The sequence below is a fragment of the Rhincodon typus genome, chromosome 22 (assembly GCF_021869965.1).
Source record: "Rhincodon typus isolate 14 chromosome 22, sRhiTyp1.1, whole genome shotgun sequence".
In the NCBI taxonomy this organism is placed as follows: Eukaryota; Metazoa; Chordata; class Chondrichthyes; order Orectolobiformes; family Rhincodontidae; genus Rhincodon; species Rhincodon typus.
Window position 1 is genome coordinate 47,683,839 of NC_063353.1, and position 17,897 is coordinate 47,701,735.

The 17,897-nt window shown below is 41.7% G+C and overlaps 1 protein-coding gene across 1 annotated transcript in view; it reads left to right on the top strand.

Moving 5' to 3' along the window:
- dclre1c (DNA cross-link repair 1C, PSO2 homolog (S. cerevisiae)) overlaps nt 1-17,897 on the top strand; it is a 35,012-nt gene that overhangs the window by 5,712 nt on the left and 11,403 nt on the right. Inside the window, exons 3-10 of the mRNA XM_020521369.2 lie at nt 1,460-1,544; nt 2,989-3,048; nt 4,633-4,688; nt 7,057-7,158; nt 13,584-13,656; nt 14,561-14,701; nt 15,202-15,303; nt 15,504-15,640. Of these exons, the coding sequence (XP_020376958.2) occupies nt 1,460-1,544; nt 2,989-3,048; nt 4,633-4,688; nt 7,057-7,158; nt 13,584-13,656; nt 14,561-14,701; nt 15,202-15,303; nt 15,504-15,640 (756 nt within the window). The remainder of the gene's footprint in view (nt 1-1,459; nt 1,545-2,988; nt 3,049-4,632; nt 4,689-7,056; nt 7,159-13,583; nt 13,657-14,560; nt 14,702-15,201; nt 15,304-15,503; nt 15,641-17,897) is intronic.

Genomic DNA, 17,897 nt, shown 5'->3' on the forward strand with positions numbered 1-17,897 from the left:
CAGCCTGTCAAAATTCAGTGGTGTTTCACCGTGATCGTACTGGTGGTTGGTGATGAGTTGCTGGAAACTGGTAACTTAAACATCAAGGCCCTTTGGTAGTCTCTCCACACACTACTTCTCCCAGAACACAACATATTCATTCCACGCAGCAGCTACACCAACTACCTGTTGCTCTGAAATGTTCGCTCAGTTCCACGCTTGGTTTGGCCCACTAGTGGGTGTATACACATGGCATTTCTGGTGACAATGTAGCCATTCCGACGATTTTGAAGACCCATTCTGATACATACTTCTCTGAGTGGGGCTGTCCCCTGTCCTGGGTCATTCACCTGTTTCTCTCAATTGAATACAACTTCCAGGGGAGTAATCCAGCATTTCCTGCACTATATTTCTGTACAGCCGGATAGAAATGAGAGCAAAACACAACCCAAGAGATTGTTTAGGTTGTAGTGATTGGAACATTATTTATCACTTCTTTCATTGTGCAAATATTAAATACTACAGGACTTTGAAAGCAACTTTTAATTGAAACTATGGATCATTTCTTGTCATACAAAGACACTGCATTCAATCATCATTCTCAGTCTTTTTTTTCATAGCCTTCACTCTAAGCTGCGAAGATTATTTCGAGTAAAACAGTGGTTCTGGTCTGTGGAGCATAGTGATAACACATGGCTGAACTGTTTTTGTTGAGTAATTAACTGGCTTTTTGCAGGTGCAATTCTGGATTATTAATAGGCCATGTACTATTTATGTTGGTTCACACAGTGGAACTGAATTATCCAGTCATTCATGACCACTCCATAATCATCTACATAACAAAATGACAATTCTCTGCAAATGATCCTTCTCCACCTACCCTCGAGTTAAACAATCTAATGATGGTTGCTGTCAGAGAATCATAGAGCTGTACAGTACAAAAACAAATCCTTCAGTCCAACTCATCCATGTCAAGCAGATATCCAAAATTACTCTAGTCCCATTTGCCAGCATTTGGCCCATATCCTTCTAAACCCTTCCTTTTCATGTACCCATCCAGATGCCTTTTAAATGTTGTAATTGTACCCACCTCCAGCACCACCTCTGGCAGTTAATTCCATACACGCACCAGCCTCTGCGTGAAAAAGCTGCCCCTTAGGTCCCTTTTAAATCTTTCATGTTTCACCCTCGCAGATCAGGAGAGTTTTGGAATTACTGAATCGTCAGCTGCCAACATGAGCAATAGAATGGAACTGTGCAGTTGTGGATTAGAAAGTGGAAAGTTGACTTGGATTCCTTTCATGCTACCTAGCACTTCTAGCTGACATTAAAGCTGTTTTACTATTGGGCAAGGACAACATTGGGTTTTGATGTGACTCTGTATAACCTGCTAACACTGAGGCTGTAATCTGCCAATATGTGCCATTGTCCTGCTTTGTAATGTTGAACAATTATTTATTTTTTTCCCCTTTCATTACAGCTTGAAGCTGAAGCTTTACTGTTCCCCAGTCACAAAGGAAATTCTGCTAACAAGCAGAAAGTACAAGTTCTGGGAGAACTATATTGTAAGTTCCATATTTTAAATCAATTGTGCCTCCAGTTTCTTCAACTCCTTTGTTAAATGTTGGTCACTGACAGTCCTTGCCCAAAGGCTGTTCTTTGTATCATATAACGCTCTGGTAAGTTATTTGCTTAAAGTGTCTGTCGTCATTAATTTCTGCCTTCATTTCAGGTCACGACCAGATGAGGGTAGGTGATCGGTTCCTGTCTTTTTAACCCTTATTTCAGTTAGTCACAGGAAATAGCATTTTTCTTTAGCATCAATAAAAGATGTAGTTAGTTCAAAATGAAGGAGCCAGTTGTAAGATTTATTTGGGAGACAGGGTAATTTTATTATCTAATAATTCTGAGAAAAAATAATAATGCATGACATCAAATACACACAGACACAGGTAATAAATTTAAAAAGGAATAATGACTGGTATAGGCAGAATAAATACAACAGTTAATCATTATTAGAGTCCTGATGGTGTTAATTTTTTAACTTGGGACCACGGTTGTCTCATTGTTGATGAATATCCTTGAAATAACTCCATGAAGCCCTGTATCCTGCCTCTAAGTCACCCTTTATTTACACATGTATAGTACATGACATTGACACAACTAGCTGAGACCTGGCTCCTGGAGTGAGCAGAACCCCTGATATTCCTGTTTACATCTGTGAACCAGGGCTCCCTGATTGTGTCTGTTAACCTAGTCCAGTCAGGGAACTCATATTGTATGAGGTCCACCTGGCTGACTATTCCAATCATTGCAATCCTCAGCAGTGGTGGACTTTATAGGTATCTTTGTGTTCTCAGTCAATGGTTGTTTCCCTAGCTTGTTTTCTCACTGGGCCTTGTCTTCCTGGAATGAGGAGAGATGGCTGAAAGAAACAGTCTTTGTCAGTACTGAATACCCCTGTGAGATGCCCTGAAACAGTATAACAAGCTTTGTATATTTTTATTATTCATTCATCGGATGAGAACATCACTGGCTAGGCCATCATTTATTGCCCATCCTGAATTGTTAAGAATTATAGTTTAAAACATAGTTTAAAAATCTACCATGTTGCTGTGGGTCTGGAGTCACATGTAGGCCAGACCAGATAAGGATGACAGTTCCTTTCCCAAAAGGACATTAGTGAACCAGATGGGTTTTTCTGACGATCGACAATGGATCCATGGTCATCATTAGACTCTTAATTCCAGATTTTTATTGAATTCAAATTCCACCATCTACTGTGGCGGGATTCGAACCAGGTCCCCAGGACATTACCTGGATTTCTGGATTAACAGTCCAGCAATGATGCCACTAGGCTGTCACCTCCTTAAAATATATTTAAAATCAGGTAACAATGAGTCATAAATTCTAAGGAACAGAGATATATATGTGTGTTCTGGATTGAGCTAAGATGCAGTTGGCATTACTTAAGGGAAATAAGTTCAGTAAATATTTGTGTTTTCACAGATTGCTGTTGAAGTTGAAACTCCAACACAAATTTCCTTGGTTGATGAGGCAACTGGTGAGGTAAATGCAAGGAGTGTTTACTTCTCTGTCTCTCTCTGGCTGAATGTCTTTTCTCGCTCCACCACCGCTCCCCCCCCCCCCCCCCCTCTCTCTCTCTCTCTCTCTCTCTCTCTCTGTCTCCCTCTCTGTCTGGCTCTCTCTCCCTCTCCGTCTTGAGCTCTGTCTCTGATCACTTCTTGATAGATCACATCCATGATCTTGGAAAGTGCCGTCTTAATGTTGATGAACAGGAAGTCGGAATACTTTTCCTTTCCTTCTCCCCTCCAACCCAGAGCCCACACAGTTTTCTGTGTGTCTGTGTTATAGCACTCTGACTCTATATGGCTCACAAACATAATCACTTTTCTCCCCAGTGATCTGACTGTAATAATATTACAAACTCTAAGCTTTCAAATCTGCTGGGGCCCAAGTACTCTGTAACTGAGAGAGGTTTTAATTTGTGTTTTGTTTTTTAATTTGTCTTGTGTGGAGATCTCAAGCAGCACATCTTGTGATCATTGACAATGGGGATGTCAGATGTATCTGTTATCCCACCACCCTGCCATCTGAGTTGCCATGTAATTGGTTGTTGATGTTCTAAAGAAAAGGATTTTTATTCTTCCAGAGTAAATGAAAACTTTACAGCTATGCATTGTAACAGAAGTTTTGATTTTAAACAGTTTAGTTCATTCTGCACAGTAAACGGAAACCAGGGCTTTTGAGACACCTGTTTGCTCAGATGCTGTAATAGCTTACCTTCCATAAGTGCTCTGCCCAAAGGTACATGTGACCCACATCACCACGATTGACGTCATGGGTCGGGCAAGGAGGTGGTTCCGTATCCACCATTGTCAGCATGGGGAAATCGAACCATGTGCTATTGGCACCAATCTACCAGCCTTGCAACCAACTGAGCCAACCAGCACCCCTCTCACCAAAAGGGGGTCAGGTTGATACGGCAATGCACACTTTTACATACGTGCTCTAGTCTGAAGCTACAGATAATGGTGGTAGAAGGTCCAACTGAGGCATTCAAGGGGACATTGGATGAGTGTTTGGACAAAAATAGTGTGCAGTTGTATATGGAGAAAGCAGAAGATTGACACTTAGCGGTGATGCCCATTGTAAGAGCTAGTGCAGGCACAATGGACTGAATGGTCTGATTCTGTGAATTTCTTGCCATTATGTGGCTGACTAGGAGTCTCTTCTGCTGTTACTGCCTGCTATTTGTGTATGTGTCTGTGTTTAAGGGTACAGGGAGAAATCTAGAACAGGGGACTGAGGTGGATCATCAGTCGTGATCATATTGAATGGTGAAACAGGCTTGAAGGGCTGAATGGCCTTTTCCTCCTATGTTTCTATCTGTATGAGCACACCTGTGTGTTGGAAGGGTTTGCGGTGGTATGTTTCCTTGGTCATCAAGTCCTGGAGTTGGACTTGAACCTGGAGCTTTTGGTTCAGAGGCAGGGACACTACCCCCACACCACGAAACCTGATTTTATACAGAATGTACAGCACGGTTTATTAATCAACAGCTTCAATATAAACCTAATTCTTTTAAACTGCATGTATTTCCAAAGAGCTTTTTTTTTCCTTTAAAAATAGAAAGAAGATATCTTAGTTACGCTTCTACCTGCTGGACACTGCCCTGGATCAGTCATGTATGTATTACTATCTTTATTTTTATACAGTGGTTTAATTAACAGGCCTTTGGGATTGATAGACATAAGAGAGAAAATAATTATCTTTGCAAATTTATGCATGTTCATGTGAACAGCAATAGGACTTAAAAATTGGAAACTGGTTGTGACTAGCCATCTGTAAAAGAAATATTGTTAACTGGTCAGAAGGAGGCTTTCCCAAAAGCAAGTAATGAGGAATTACATTAGAATGTAATTACAACATGAACAGGAAGGGTTTAGAGGGATATGGGCCAATTAGGGGGCAAACACTCCGGTGGTTGGAGTCATACCTGACACAGAGGAAGATGGTCGTGGTTGTGGGAGGTCAATCATCTCAGCTGCAGGAGTTCCTCAGGGTAGTGTCCTAGGCCCAACCATCTTCAGCTGCTTTATCAATGACCTTCCGTCCATCATAAGGTGGGGATGTTCGCCGATGATTGCACAATGTTCAGCACCATTCATGACTCCTCAGATACTGAAGCAGTCCATGTTCAAATGCAACAAGATCTGGACAATATCCAGGCTTGGGCTGACAAGTGGCAAGTGACATTCATGCCACACAAATGCCAGGCTATGACCATCACCAACAAAAGATAATCTAACCACCACCCCTTGACATTCAGTGGTGTTACCATCACTGAATCCCCTACTATCAGCATCCTGGCATCCTGGGGGTTGTCACTGACCAGAAACTTAACTGGACTCACCACATTAACAGAGTGGCTACAAGAGCAGGCCAGAAACTGGGAATACTGCAGCGAGTAACTCACCTCCTGACTCCCCAAAGACTGTCCACCATCTACAAGGCACAAGTCAGGAGTGTGATGGAATACTCCCCAATTGCCTGGATGAGTGCAGCCCCAACACCACTCAAGAAGCTTGACACCATCCAGGACAAAGCAGCCCGCTTGACTGGCACTACATCCACAAACATTCACTCCCTCCACCACCGACGCTCAGTAGCAGCAGTGTGCACTATCTACAAGATGCACGGCAGAAATTCACCAAAGATCCTCAGACAGCACCTTCCAAACCCACGACCCCTTCCATCTAGAAGGACAAGGGCAGCAGATATATGGGAACGCCATTACCTCCAAGTTCCTCTCCAAGCCACTCACCGTCCTGACTTGGAAATATATCACCATTCCTTCACTGTCGCTGGGTCAAAAACCTGGAATTCCCTCCCTAATAGCATTGTGGGCCTACCTACAGCAGGAGGACCACAGCAGTTCAAAAAGACAGCTCACCACCACCTTCTCACGGCAACTAGGGATGGGCAAGAAATGCTGGCCAGCCAGTGACCCCCACATCCCACAAATGAATAAAAAAAAGGGACTAGATTAATTTAGGATATCCAGTTGGCATGGACAAGTTGGACTGAAGGGTCTGTTTCTGTGCCATACATCTCTGACTCGGCCGTTGGCACCAACAAGTCTACGCTATCGTTCCGAAAAGGATCCCACCCACACCCATCCCCTTACCATATCCCTATAACCCTGCATTTCCCTTGACTAACCCACCTAGCCTGCACATTCCTGGACACTATGTGTAATATAACATGGCCAATCCACCAAACCTACACATCTTTGGACTGTGGGAGGAAACTGGAGCGCCTGGAGGAAACCCACGCAGAAATGGGGAGAATGTGCAAACTCCACAGACAGTCATCCGAGGGTGGAATCAAACCCAGGATCCTGGCACTGTGAGGCAGCAGTGCTAACCACTGTGCCACCCCGCTGTCCCTAATAGATAGCATAGATGTCATTGGCCAAAAGGCCTCCTTTGATACAGAGGTATCTCTGATTCTAAGCAGTTTGCTGAAGCATTATGCACCAGTGGGTTAATTTGGATCAGCCTTTGCGATGTAATGGTGGTGAGAACACAGACTCCACCCAGAAGGCTCATTGAACAGAGACTGTGTCTGCAGGAATTGCGAAAGAGATCTTTGTTTCCTCCCAGCTTTCTGTTATAAATGATTTTATCCCAGTTGGATTTAGTGAGATTTTGTGCATCCTTGTCGCTTTTTGACAGTTGCTACATAAGCCCATATGCCTTGGCATGCGAGCTGTTCTGTGTTTGAATGTTGAACTCACTCTTGCATGTCCAGTTTGGGAAAGTCTGACTCCACGTGTCCTGCATTCCTCTCCAATTGCTCAGTCCAGACCTTAAAATAAAGCAAAGAGATTTTATCAGAGAGTTCTTCATGTAACTTTTGTCAGATTTTGTATGGAGAATGTGCAATGTTAAAATATATATAACAATATTTTACTTAAATTAATATTTGTAACTTTTCTGAACTGTATTTACTTAAATGGTAATATTGAGCGAGCTGTCCTCCCTCTTTCAGGTTCCTGTTTGAAGGTAGAGGTGGCACAGTACTGTATACAGGAGATTTCAGACTTGCCAAAGGTGAAGTCACTCGGATGGAGTTATTGCATTCAGGTGGCAGGTAAAACTGATTTTAATTGTTGTCAAATTGTATTATTAAACTGCATCTCACAGCCATTCTGCAGTATACCTTTAAAAGATTTGCTTATGATGCCCACACTGTCAGTATATGACATGACAGTATTAAGGTTTCAGCCCCCAACTTATGCAGTGGTACTTGAAGCATGATGTGCTGGTGGAAGTGTGTCATTGTTTGTAACTGGATAGTTTAGTATTAGCCCAGACACTGAGGTGCCTGTAACTGTAATATATGTAGATACCAGGAATTACAATAAATGTCTATTGGATCTTTCAGTACTAGTTCTTTTATATTGGGAGTTAACCTAAGTGTTGCCTCAACAGACGCAAACACTCAGCCAGAGGCAAAGCCCAAAGCACAGTAGCAGATTACTTACCGTGAAATCTTCGGGATAAAAATAATACCCAGGAGACCATGAGTAAAGACTCACCAGGAAAAACAGTCTTTAAACTCTTTTAGCAAGTCAATTTGGTCAGAGCAAGAAATTAACTTTGGAAATTATGTGTGGCCATTTGATTAATTTTAAAGGTGGAGTTCATTTGGTGAAAGTTTTGTACAGGTTGTTCATTAGTCATAGAGTCATACAGCATGGAAACAGATCCTTTGGCCCAACTTGTCCATGCCAACCCAGTTTCCTAAACTTAACTAATCCCATTTGCCTGCATTTGGCCTGTATCCCTCTAAACCTTTCCTATCCATGTACCTGTCCAAATGTCTTTTAAATGTTCTATATGTACTCACATTCCTCTGGCAGCTCATTTCGTGTATGCACCACCCTCAGTGTGGAAAATGTTGCTCCTCAGGTCCCTCTTAAATCTTTCCCCTCTCCCCTTAAACCCATGACTTCTAGTTTTAGCCTCCCCTACTTAAGGAAAAGATTTTATAAACGTCTACAAGTCAACCTTCAGCCTCCTACGCTCCAGTGGAAAAAGTCCTAGACTATCAAGCCTCTCCTTATAACTCAAACCCTCCAGTTTTGGTAACATCCTTGTATATCTTTCCAGTTTTTAGTAACATCCTTCCTACAGCAGGGCAACCAGAATTGTATGCCGTTGGCCTTATCAATGTCTTGTACAGCTGTAACATGACATCCAAATTCCTGTACTCAATGCTCTGACCAACAAAGGCAGGCGTGCCAAATGCCTTCTTCACCACTCTGTCCACCTGTGACGTCATTTTCAAGGAGCTATGTACCTGCATTCCCTAGGTCTGTCTGTTCGACAACAGTCCCCAGAGCCCTGCCATTAACTGTTTAATTCCTTCTCTGGTTTCTTTTACCAAGACACGTTTATCTGTATTACACTCCATCTGCTGTTCCTCAGCCCACTGGCCCAGTTGATCAAGATTCCATTGTACTCTTAGATAACCTTCTTCACGGTCCAATATACCACCAATTTTAGTATTATCCACAAACTTACAAACCATGCTTCCTATATTCTCATCCAAATCGTTTATTTAAGTGACAAATAACAGTGGACGTATCACCGATCCTTGTGGCACACCGCTGGTCACAGGCCTCTAGTCTGAACAACAACCCTCTATCACCACCCTCTGTCTTCTACCATTAAGCCAAAAATAACTTATTTTTTTAAAATGGAAGAACTTTTTTTTTTGAACGCACAGGTGTTCATGACTTGGAACTTGCTGCCCACAGAGTACTAGCAGCAAAAACAACCAATGATTTTGAAAGGAAATTAGATAAAAAGGAGAAGGGAATAACCTTGCAAAGTAAAGTGGGGTAATGGGACTGACTAGTTTGTCCTAAATAGATGGGTCAAGTAACCTCCTTCTGTGTCATATTCCCTTAAAAGGGCAGATGCGGCCTGAGTTTTAAAATGATATTTGAAAGTTGCTCTTCTGGTAATGCAGCATTCCCTCAGTAATGCAAAGAACACAAAGTTGGACTTAAAGCAACACAAAGTCTTGCCATTGACCGATACAGAAAAAGAGAAAATTTTACTTATCAGATAGAATTTAAGGGTGTCAAACTGGTCCTGTATTTATCATAACATCACAAGGGAAGATATTTGATCAAGAAAACAGAACTTATTTAAGTGATTAAAAGGTGTGCATGAGTTTTTAATCAGTTCAAAAGTAAAAATACTTGTGAAAAAACAAATTTAAAACACTCATACTCAAAAACAATTTGGTTAATATGTTGTCACACATATGAGACCATAACATATAGGAGCAGAAATTAGGCCATTCAGTCCATTGAGTCTGCTCCGCCATTATGGCTGATAAGTTCCTCAACCCCATTCTCCTACTTTTTCCCTGTAACCCTTGATCCTCTTGATTATCAAGAACCTATCTATCTCAGTCTTAAATGTACTCAATGACCTGGCCTTCACAGCCTTCCGTGGCAGTGAATTCCATGGATTCACCAATCTCTGGCTGAAGAAGTTTCTCCTTATCTCCGTTCTAAAAGGTCTTCCCTTTACTCTAAGGCTGTGTCCTCGGGTCCTAGCCTCTCCTACCAATGGAAGTATCTTCCCAACATCCACTTTGTCCAGGCCATTCAGTATTCTGCAAGTTTCAATTAGATCCCCCCTCATCCTTCTAAACTCCAATGAGTATAGTCCCAGAGTCCTCAAACGTTCCTCATATGTTAAGCTTTCCATTCCTGGGACCATTCTCGTGAACCTCCTCTGAACCCGCTCCAGGGGCAGTACATCCTTCCTGAGATATGGGGCCCAAAATTGCACACAATGCTCCAAATGTGGCCTGACCACAGCCTTATAAAGCCTCAGGAGTACATCCCTGCTTTTATATTCAAGTCCTCTCAAAAATAAATGCCAACATTGCATTTGCCTTCCTGACTATTGATTCAACCTGCAAGTTTACTTTGAGAGAATCCTGGACTAGAACTTCCAAGTCTCTTTGCACTTCAGACTTCTGAATTTTCTCCCCGTTTAGAAAATAGTCCATGCTTTTATTCTTCTTACCAAAGTGCATGACCTCACACTTTCCCACATTGTACTCCATCTGCCACTTCTTTGCCCACTCTCCCAACCTGTCTAAATCCTTCTGCAGCCTCCCTGCCTCCTCAATACTACCTGTCCTTTAACCTCTCTTTGTATCACCTGCAAACTTAGCCAGGATGCCCTCGCTTCCTTCATCTAGATCATTAATGTACAAAGTGAAAAGTTGTGGTCCCAGCACTGACCCTTGCGGAACACCACTTGTCACCGGCTGCCATCCTGAGAAAGACCCTTTTATCCCCACTCTCTGCTTTCTGCCAGACAGCCAATCTCTATCCATGCTAGCACCTTGCCTCTAACACCATGGGCCCTTATCTTACTCAGCAGCCTCCTGTGTGGGACCTTATCAAAGGCCTTTTTGAAGTCCAGGTAGATAACATCCATTGACTCTCCTTGGTCTACCCTGTTCATTACTTCCTCAAAGAATTCTAGAAGATTTGTCAGGCATGATCTCCCCTTGATGAAACCATGCTGACTTTGCCCTATTTTACTATACATTTCCAAATATTCAGAAATCTCATCCTTTACAGTGGACTCCAAAATCTTACCCACAACCAAGGTTAGGCTAATTGGCCTGTAATTTTCTGTCTTTTGCCTTACTCCCTTTTTATACAGGGGTGTCACGTTAGTGATGTTCCAGTTCTCTGGGACCCTCCCTGACTCTAGCGATTCCTGAAAGATCACTGCTAATGCTTCCACTATCTCTTCAGCTATCTCCTTTAGAACTCTGGGGTGTAGTCCATCTGGTCCAGGTGATCTGTCCACCTTCAGGCCAATCAGTTTTACTAGCACCTTTTCCTTGGTGATGGCCACCATACTCAACTCTGCCCCCTGACTCTCTTGAATTTTTGGGAGATTACTCGTCTCTTCCACTGTGAAGACTGATGCGAAGTAATTATTCAGTTCCTCAGCCATTTCCTTGTTCCCCACTACTATCTCTCCACTGTCATTTTCCAGTGGTCCAATGTCCACTTTCGCCTCTCTTTTACCCTTTATATACCAAAGAAACTCTTACAGTCTTCATTTATATTACTGGCTAGCTTACCCTCATATTTAATCTTCTCCCTCATTATTTCTTCTTTTGTTGCCCTCTGTTGGTCTTTGTAAGCTTCCCAGTCCTCTTGTTTCCCACTGCCCTTTGCTACATTATGTGCTTTATCTTTTGCTTTTATGCTATCCCTGACCTCTTTAGTTGGCCATGGTTGCCTCATCCTCCCTGTACCATGCTGCTTTTTCCTAGGGATGAATTTTTGCTGCGTCTCCTGAATTACTCCCAGAAACTCCTGCCATTGCTGTTCTACTGTCTTTCCTGCTAGTCTCCTCTTCCAGTCAATCCTGCCCAGCTCCTCCCTCATACCTCTGTAGTCACCTTTATTCAGCTGAAATACCATTACATCTGATTCTATCTTCTCCCTCTCAAATTGCAGAGTAAATTCTATCGTCTTATGATCACTGCCTCCTAAGGGTTCCTTTACCTTAAGCTCCCTTATCAAATCTGTCTCATTGCACATCACTAAATCCAGTATTGCCTGTTCCCTTCTGGGGTCCACTGCAAGCTGCTCCAAAAAGCCATCTCGTAGACATTCCACAAACTCCTTTTCTTGCAATCCACTACCAACATGATTTTCCCAGTCCACCTGCATATTGAAATCTCCTATGATCACTGTTACTTTGTCTTTCTTACACACCTTTTCTATCTCCTGGTGTATCTTGCGCCCCAGCTCCTGATACTGTTTGGAGGCCTGTACACAACCCCAACTATGTTTTTTTTTACCTTTGCGGTTCCTCAATTCTACCCATACAGATTCTACGCCATCTGACCCTACTTCGTTTCTTCTTATTGATGTAATTTCATTTCTCACTAATAAGACAATCCCACCCCCTCAGCCTACCTGCTATTTTTTTGATAGGATGTATATCCTTGGATATTCATTTCCCAATCCTGATCCCCCTGCAGCCACATCTCCGTGATGCCTACCACGTCATACCTGCCAGTTTCAATCTGCGCCACAGGCTCATTTACCTTATTCCTTATAGTGCATGCATTCAGATATGGCACCTTCAGTCCTGTATTAACCCTCCCTCTTCTCATTTTCAGTTTTTCTAGTGTTTGATTGCTAGCCTTTTCCAAACACTCTGTCCTATTTGTGTCTGTGCCGGAGACTTTAATAACCTCTCCTGAATTCTCCTTCCCTGTCATTTCTTTCATATTTTTCCACTTAGTTGAATCCACCACTACAGATGTTAACCTGCTGCTTTGTTTCCCACCAGGATATAGTCTTCATGGTAGAGTCTGGAAATGTTACAGAACTAGTTAGTTATTGCAGGTTAGAATAGGTGGAATGACAGACTAGTTTTGTTTTCAGTCTGTACCACTGCTGTCCTCAAAGATGTGGAGAATCTCAAATTTGCATCATTTTGAATATCTGTCAAATTTTATGTGGCATTGTCATTAAGTGTTTTGGATATGTGCACAGAGTATCAGTAGCACAGCATGGAATTGGTTCAGGAATCACATGGCCAAGCAAGTTCTGACCATGTTCACACTTTCCAACATCGATCATCAGAGTGAGACAGCATCTCAATGTGACCTTCTGTTGCTGAGATTATTATCTTGGAGAGCAACTGTTCAAATTTGTGAGCTCCTTTTTCCGAGTAGTTTCGTGTATAGTTATACACTAAACCTGCTGAGGGCGCTATCTGAGTTTTAAATGGAAAGATTTTGTTTTAAGGCCATGTTTGCAAAGAATTTTTCAGAGATTCTTTAACTATCATTGACATCTCAACATTACAGTGGCTGCCCTCATGAGATCATAATTATATCTCTTTCCCCAATAAAAGTAATTTTTTTATTGAAAACATCATTCACCCATTCTACACAAATTTTGTTATATTAAAGAAAATGACAACTCGATGAAGTTTCTAATCTTAATCATTTTCTTCCCTTCCTTTAGCGTGCTCCCCCCCCTTCCCCGCCCAATGATGGCTTTGCATTCCGTTGCTTTGGACTCCCCTCTCCAATCCTTATCAAATGTTCCAGCTCCCACTCTTGCTTTTTGAAACCCGAATGCATGGCCAAATATTTCGTTACTTTTCCAAAATTCTCCTCCTCTTGGCTCACTTTCTGATTTAATTCACACCTCTTTTTGAAGATCTATAAATGCAATATTCACGAGGAATCAGGATACTATCAATTAGTAAAGGCATTAAGTATCAACTGCTGAGTAGAATTTGTAGCCACCTGGACTGTGCTCACATTCATCATGTACGTTGTTTGTGAAATAACAACATTTGCAGTTAGTGGTTATGGTTTCCTGTTCTGTCTTTGTCCTTGGCGCCAAATGGAGAATATTTTGCAGTATGTCTGTTTGAATGCAATTTTTTTTTCTGAATAACTGAATGGTGTTTCATTTTATTCCACTATAGGATCAAAGACATTCAGACTGTTTACTTGGACACAACATTTTGTGATCCACGATTTTATCAAATCCCAAGCAGGGTAAATATTTCAAACTTTTCAACATTTTCACGGATTATGCCAATAATTTCATTTATTTTTGTTTGCTTTGTCCTAAATCTATTGAGCTACATAAGTGTATATTTTGTTGTAATACAAATTGTTTGTAGAATCCATGGAATCTTACACCATCAGAGAGAGGTCATTCAGCCCATTATGCTGGTGCTAACATCAGTCAGAAGACAAGATAGATATCTCCATGGTATTTCTCACAAGCACCGGATTCCTCAAAGTGCTTTGCAAACAATGAAGTATGTTTTGAAGTGTAGTCTGTGTATTAACATGGGAAACATGGCAGCCAATTTATGCACAGCAAGATCCCACAACAACAACAATGTGATAATGACCAAATAACCTATTTTTATGAGTTTGATTGAGTGATGAATATTGGCCACTGCAGGAAACTCCCCTGCTCTCCTTCGAAATGGCTACAATTAGATCTTTTACCACAACATCAGCATGGAGATGGGAGCTTCAGTTTAATGAAACTTAGCTCTCTCACCAAACACAAACTGAGGGTTACTATGGGTAGATGTGGAATTCGAAACACAAACAGATCAAACATGTTTTTATTGACTGGCAGAGCAGGCTTGAGGGACTGGATGTTCCATTTCAGCTCCATATCTTACTGATGAGCACACCATACAGTGCACTGTTTTCTGGACTAAGCATGACACTGAAACAATTCAATTCGCAGTTAAAATTGCATGTTCATTTGGGACATTGTCCTTTCCGTTTTCCTTTGGTACAACTGCATCCAGGTAGCTGGTTAACTGTGTGCAAAATGTCTGCAATGTTGGCGTTATGCAATTTATGACTAAGTAATTGGCCAAAAGCCAGTCTGGAATGGGTATTCTATTTTTATTTTGTGTCTCATTGTTTGTAGGAGGAGTGCCTGAACGGGATCCTGGAGTTAGTGAGAAGCTGGATCACACTTAGTCCTTACCATGTCATCTGGTTAAACTGTAAGGCAGCATATGGATATGAATATCTCTTCACTAACCTCAGTGAAGAATTCTCAGTTCAGGTAGGTGGTGAAAATTTGTTCACACACATACATCAGAATTGTAGATCTTTCCATTTTTTTCGTGCTTTGGAGATGACAGTAGATTTTGTACAGAGTTCATCAAGTTTCCTGGTGATTTCCCACAGCTGAATGTCGATCTTTTTATTTTCTGCCTGGAAGCTAACTTCTCCCATTGAACATGGTAAATCAGGATATGGAGGTACCGGTATTGGACTGGGGTGGACATGGTCAGAAATTCGGAGCCACTAACAGCTGAAGAAGGACTGAGGCTCCGAAAGCTTGTGTTTTCAAATAAACCTGTTGGACTATAACCTGGTGTTGAATGATAATTCAGAATAGTAAATTCAGTCTTCCTGGGGCAAGTTGCTGAGTAGAGGTGAAGTTTGGGACTCCGCATGTGTGGACCATTCACCTATGAGCAGCCATTTGTGTTAATAAAGCAGCCAGTCAGTCTCCTCCATCTGCTGTGTTTTCTTGTCTGAATCTTTTTTGACCTTCAGGTTCATCTTAACAAGTTGGATATGTTTCGTAATATGCCTGAAATCCTACATCATGTCACCACAGAGAGATCAACACAGATTCACGCGTGTAGACACCCCAAGGTAAGGTTATTTCCTCAGCATTCATTTGTTAACAGATTGCAGGCAACCAGATCATTTCCTGAATTTGTAAGCAAATTTTGTAAGGTACTCTACCGTCACTCTGTATTGTCCTAGTTGTTTTAAAATTCTAATCTTAATTATCTTAATCCTTTAAATGAAATGGTCCCAATTTCTAAATACCCATTCAATATTCTCACCAGGATGAGGATTATGTTCGTGGAAACAGACTCCCTTGTGGCATTACAGCAAAAGATGGGACTCCACTTCGCATTATCAGCATTAAACCTTCTACCATGTGGTTTAGTGAACGGATAAAGAAGGCGAGTGTAATTGTAAGGTATGACAGCATCATGCATTGCCAGGACTGCACAAGCAGCACGTTACCCAAATGCACGCTATTGAAATGAACTTGTGCTTGACCTTGATATACTAAAGATCAGGTGTCTGGACTGACTGAAGGAAGAAGCTCATTTTTTTGCTCTGTGTAGTCCTTAATATTTTAAATACAATATTGTAGAATCTAAGCATTGAATTTTTTCTGACAAAATTATTCACCTGTTATTTAGTACTACTCTGTTTCTTACTTCTAATTAATTCTAACTCTGTACCAGAGATCAGATTAAACCCAATATCCAATGAAAGCAACTTTTTATTTGCTTGTGGGATGTGGAAATTTCCTTTCAAGGTCCCCATTTGTTGTCTATCCCGCACTGTCCTCGATGATGTGGTGCTGAGCTGCTGCTTTGAGCCACTGCAATCCAGTTGGTGTAGGCAGACCCACAATGCCCTTAGCAGGAAGATCCAGGGCTTTGACCCAGCGACACTGCAGGAACAATGATGTATTTCCAAATCAGGATGTTGAGTGGCTTGGAGTGGAACTTGCAGGGGTTGGTGTTCCTATGCGTCTCCTGACCTCATTTTTCTAGGTGGTAGAGGTCATGGGTTTGGAACAGGCTGCTGAAGTAGCCTTGGTGTGATGCTGCAGTTAATCTTGTAGTTGGTACACACTGCTACACTGTGTCAGTGGTGGAGGGAGGGAACAATTACCGAACAATGTTGAAGCATGCCATTGTGGGTTAATTAATTTCCTCCCATGTGCATATCATATGGAACTTCATGGAAATGAAATTTAAGGTTTTAGCAAAGGAAGTCAAATGCAGATGCCTTCCTGGTTCATAAACTATGATAAGGCTCCCAATATGACCACCCCATGTAGACGGCTGGTCTGTCAAGACTGCAATAGTCTACTATATGGACCAGATAGCCTCTAGTTCAGGCTGCTCAGCTTTGCTAAGCTCAGCCTGGTCTTTAACTGAGGCATAGCTGACAACAACATACTCGGGCAGGGAACAAAAATCTCATCCAGGATTTCTGTGATTCTTAGCAGTACCTCTCCCAGCAGGAAAGAGGGAAATTGGACCTGCACCATTTGTTCCCTTTACCTTCAACACTCCCACAAAGGAAAAATAACTCACTTGGGAGAATTGGAATAGCAAATAACCAAACCTAAAACTTTTACGTTAAAGTAAAAGGCTGCAGATGTAAGAGGTCTGAAATAAAAAGTGCCAGAGAAACTCCATGTCTGGCACCGTCTGTGGAGAGAAAAATGGAATTGATATTTTGAGTCCAATGTAAGTGTATTCACTGATGTGTTTACAGTCTATTTAATGAATCTGAATTGAGCTGATTATTAACAAATTGACATTCAGCTTGTAATTTGCACTACTGGATCTTCTCAGCTGTTCCAATCTCTTGCATCCTTTTTTGAGTAGTCACGAGGTTCCTTTGCAGATATTTTGGTCAGACAAGATTGAATTTATATTTTTAAAGGCTATGATGTGGCTTTGGCAGCAGTAGAAAGAGCTGCTGATTGCTGATGGTTGTATAGTGGGATCAAAGAGTGGACATTATAAATTGTCGAGGTTTATAAAATCATGGGGGCATGTATAGGATGAATAGCCAAGATCTTTTCTGCCAGGGTAGGGGAGCCCAAAACTAGAGGGCATAGGTTTATGGTGAGAGGGGAAAGATATAAAAGGGACCTGAGGACCAATCTTTTCGCGCAGAGGGTCGTGCATGTATGGAATAAACTGCCATAGGAAGTGGTGGATGCTGGTACCATTAGAACATTTAAAAGGCATCTGGATGGGTATATGAAGAGGAAGGGTTTAGCGGGATATGGACCAAATGCTGGCAAATGAGACAAGATTAATTTAGGATAACTGGTCGGCATGAATGAGTTGGACCGAAGGGTCTGTTTCAGTGCTGTATAGCTCTATGATTCTATGCTGATGTTAGCAGAAATTTGCTTTGAATAGGGTAGCTAATGAAGACTCCTCTAAACTCAAAATGTTAGCTTGCTGTCTCTCCATTGATGCTGCCTGACCAATGTGATCGCCAGCATTTTTTGTTTTCAGTTTGCTTTAAATGGTCTTGTTTACAAATTTTCCTGCTTCACTGAAAACCTACCAAATGTACAGCTTTTTTTTTTTGCGGATGCAAATGTGACTGGGGATAGCAGGCTGGGAGCAGTGAAACCAGTGTGTTAACAACAGCTTGTCACTGGAAGTATTCCTGAAATGAATTTTAAAGAA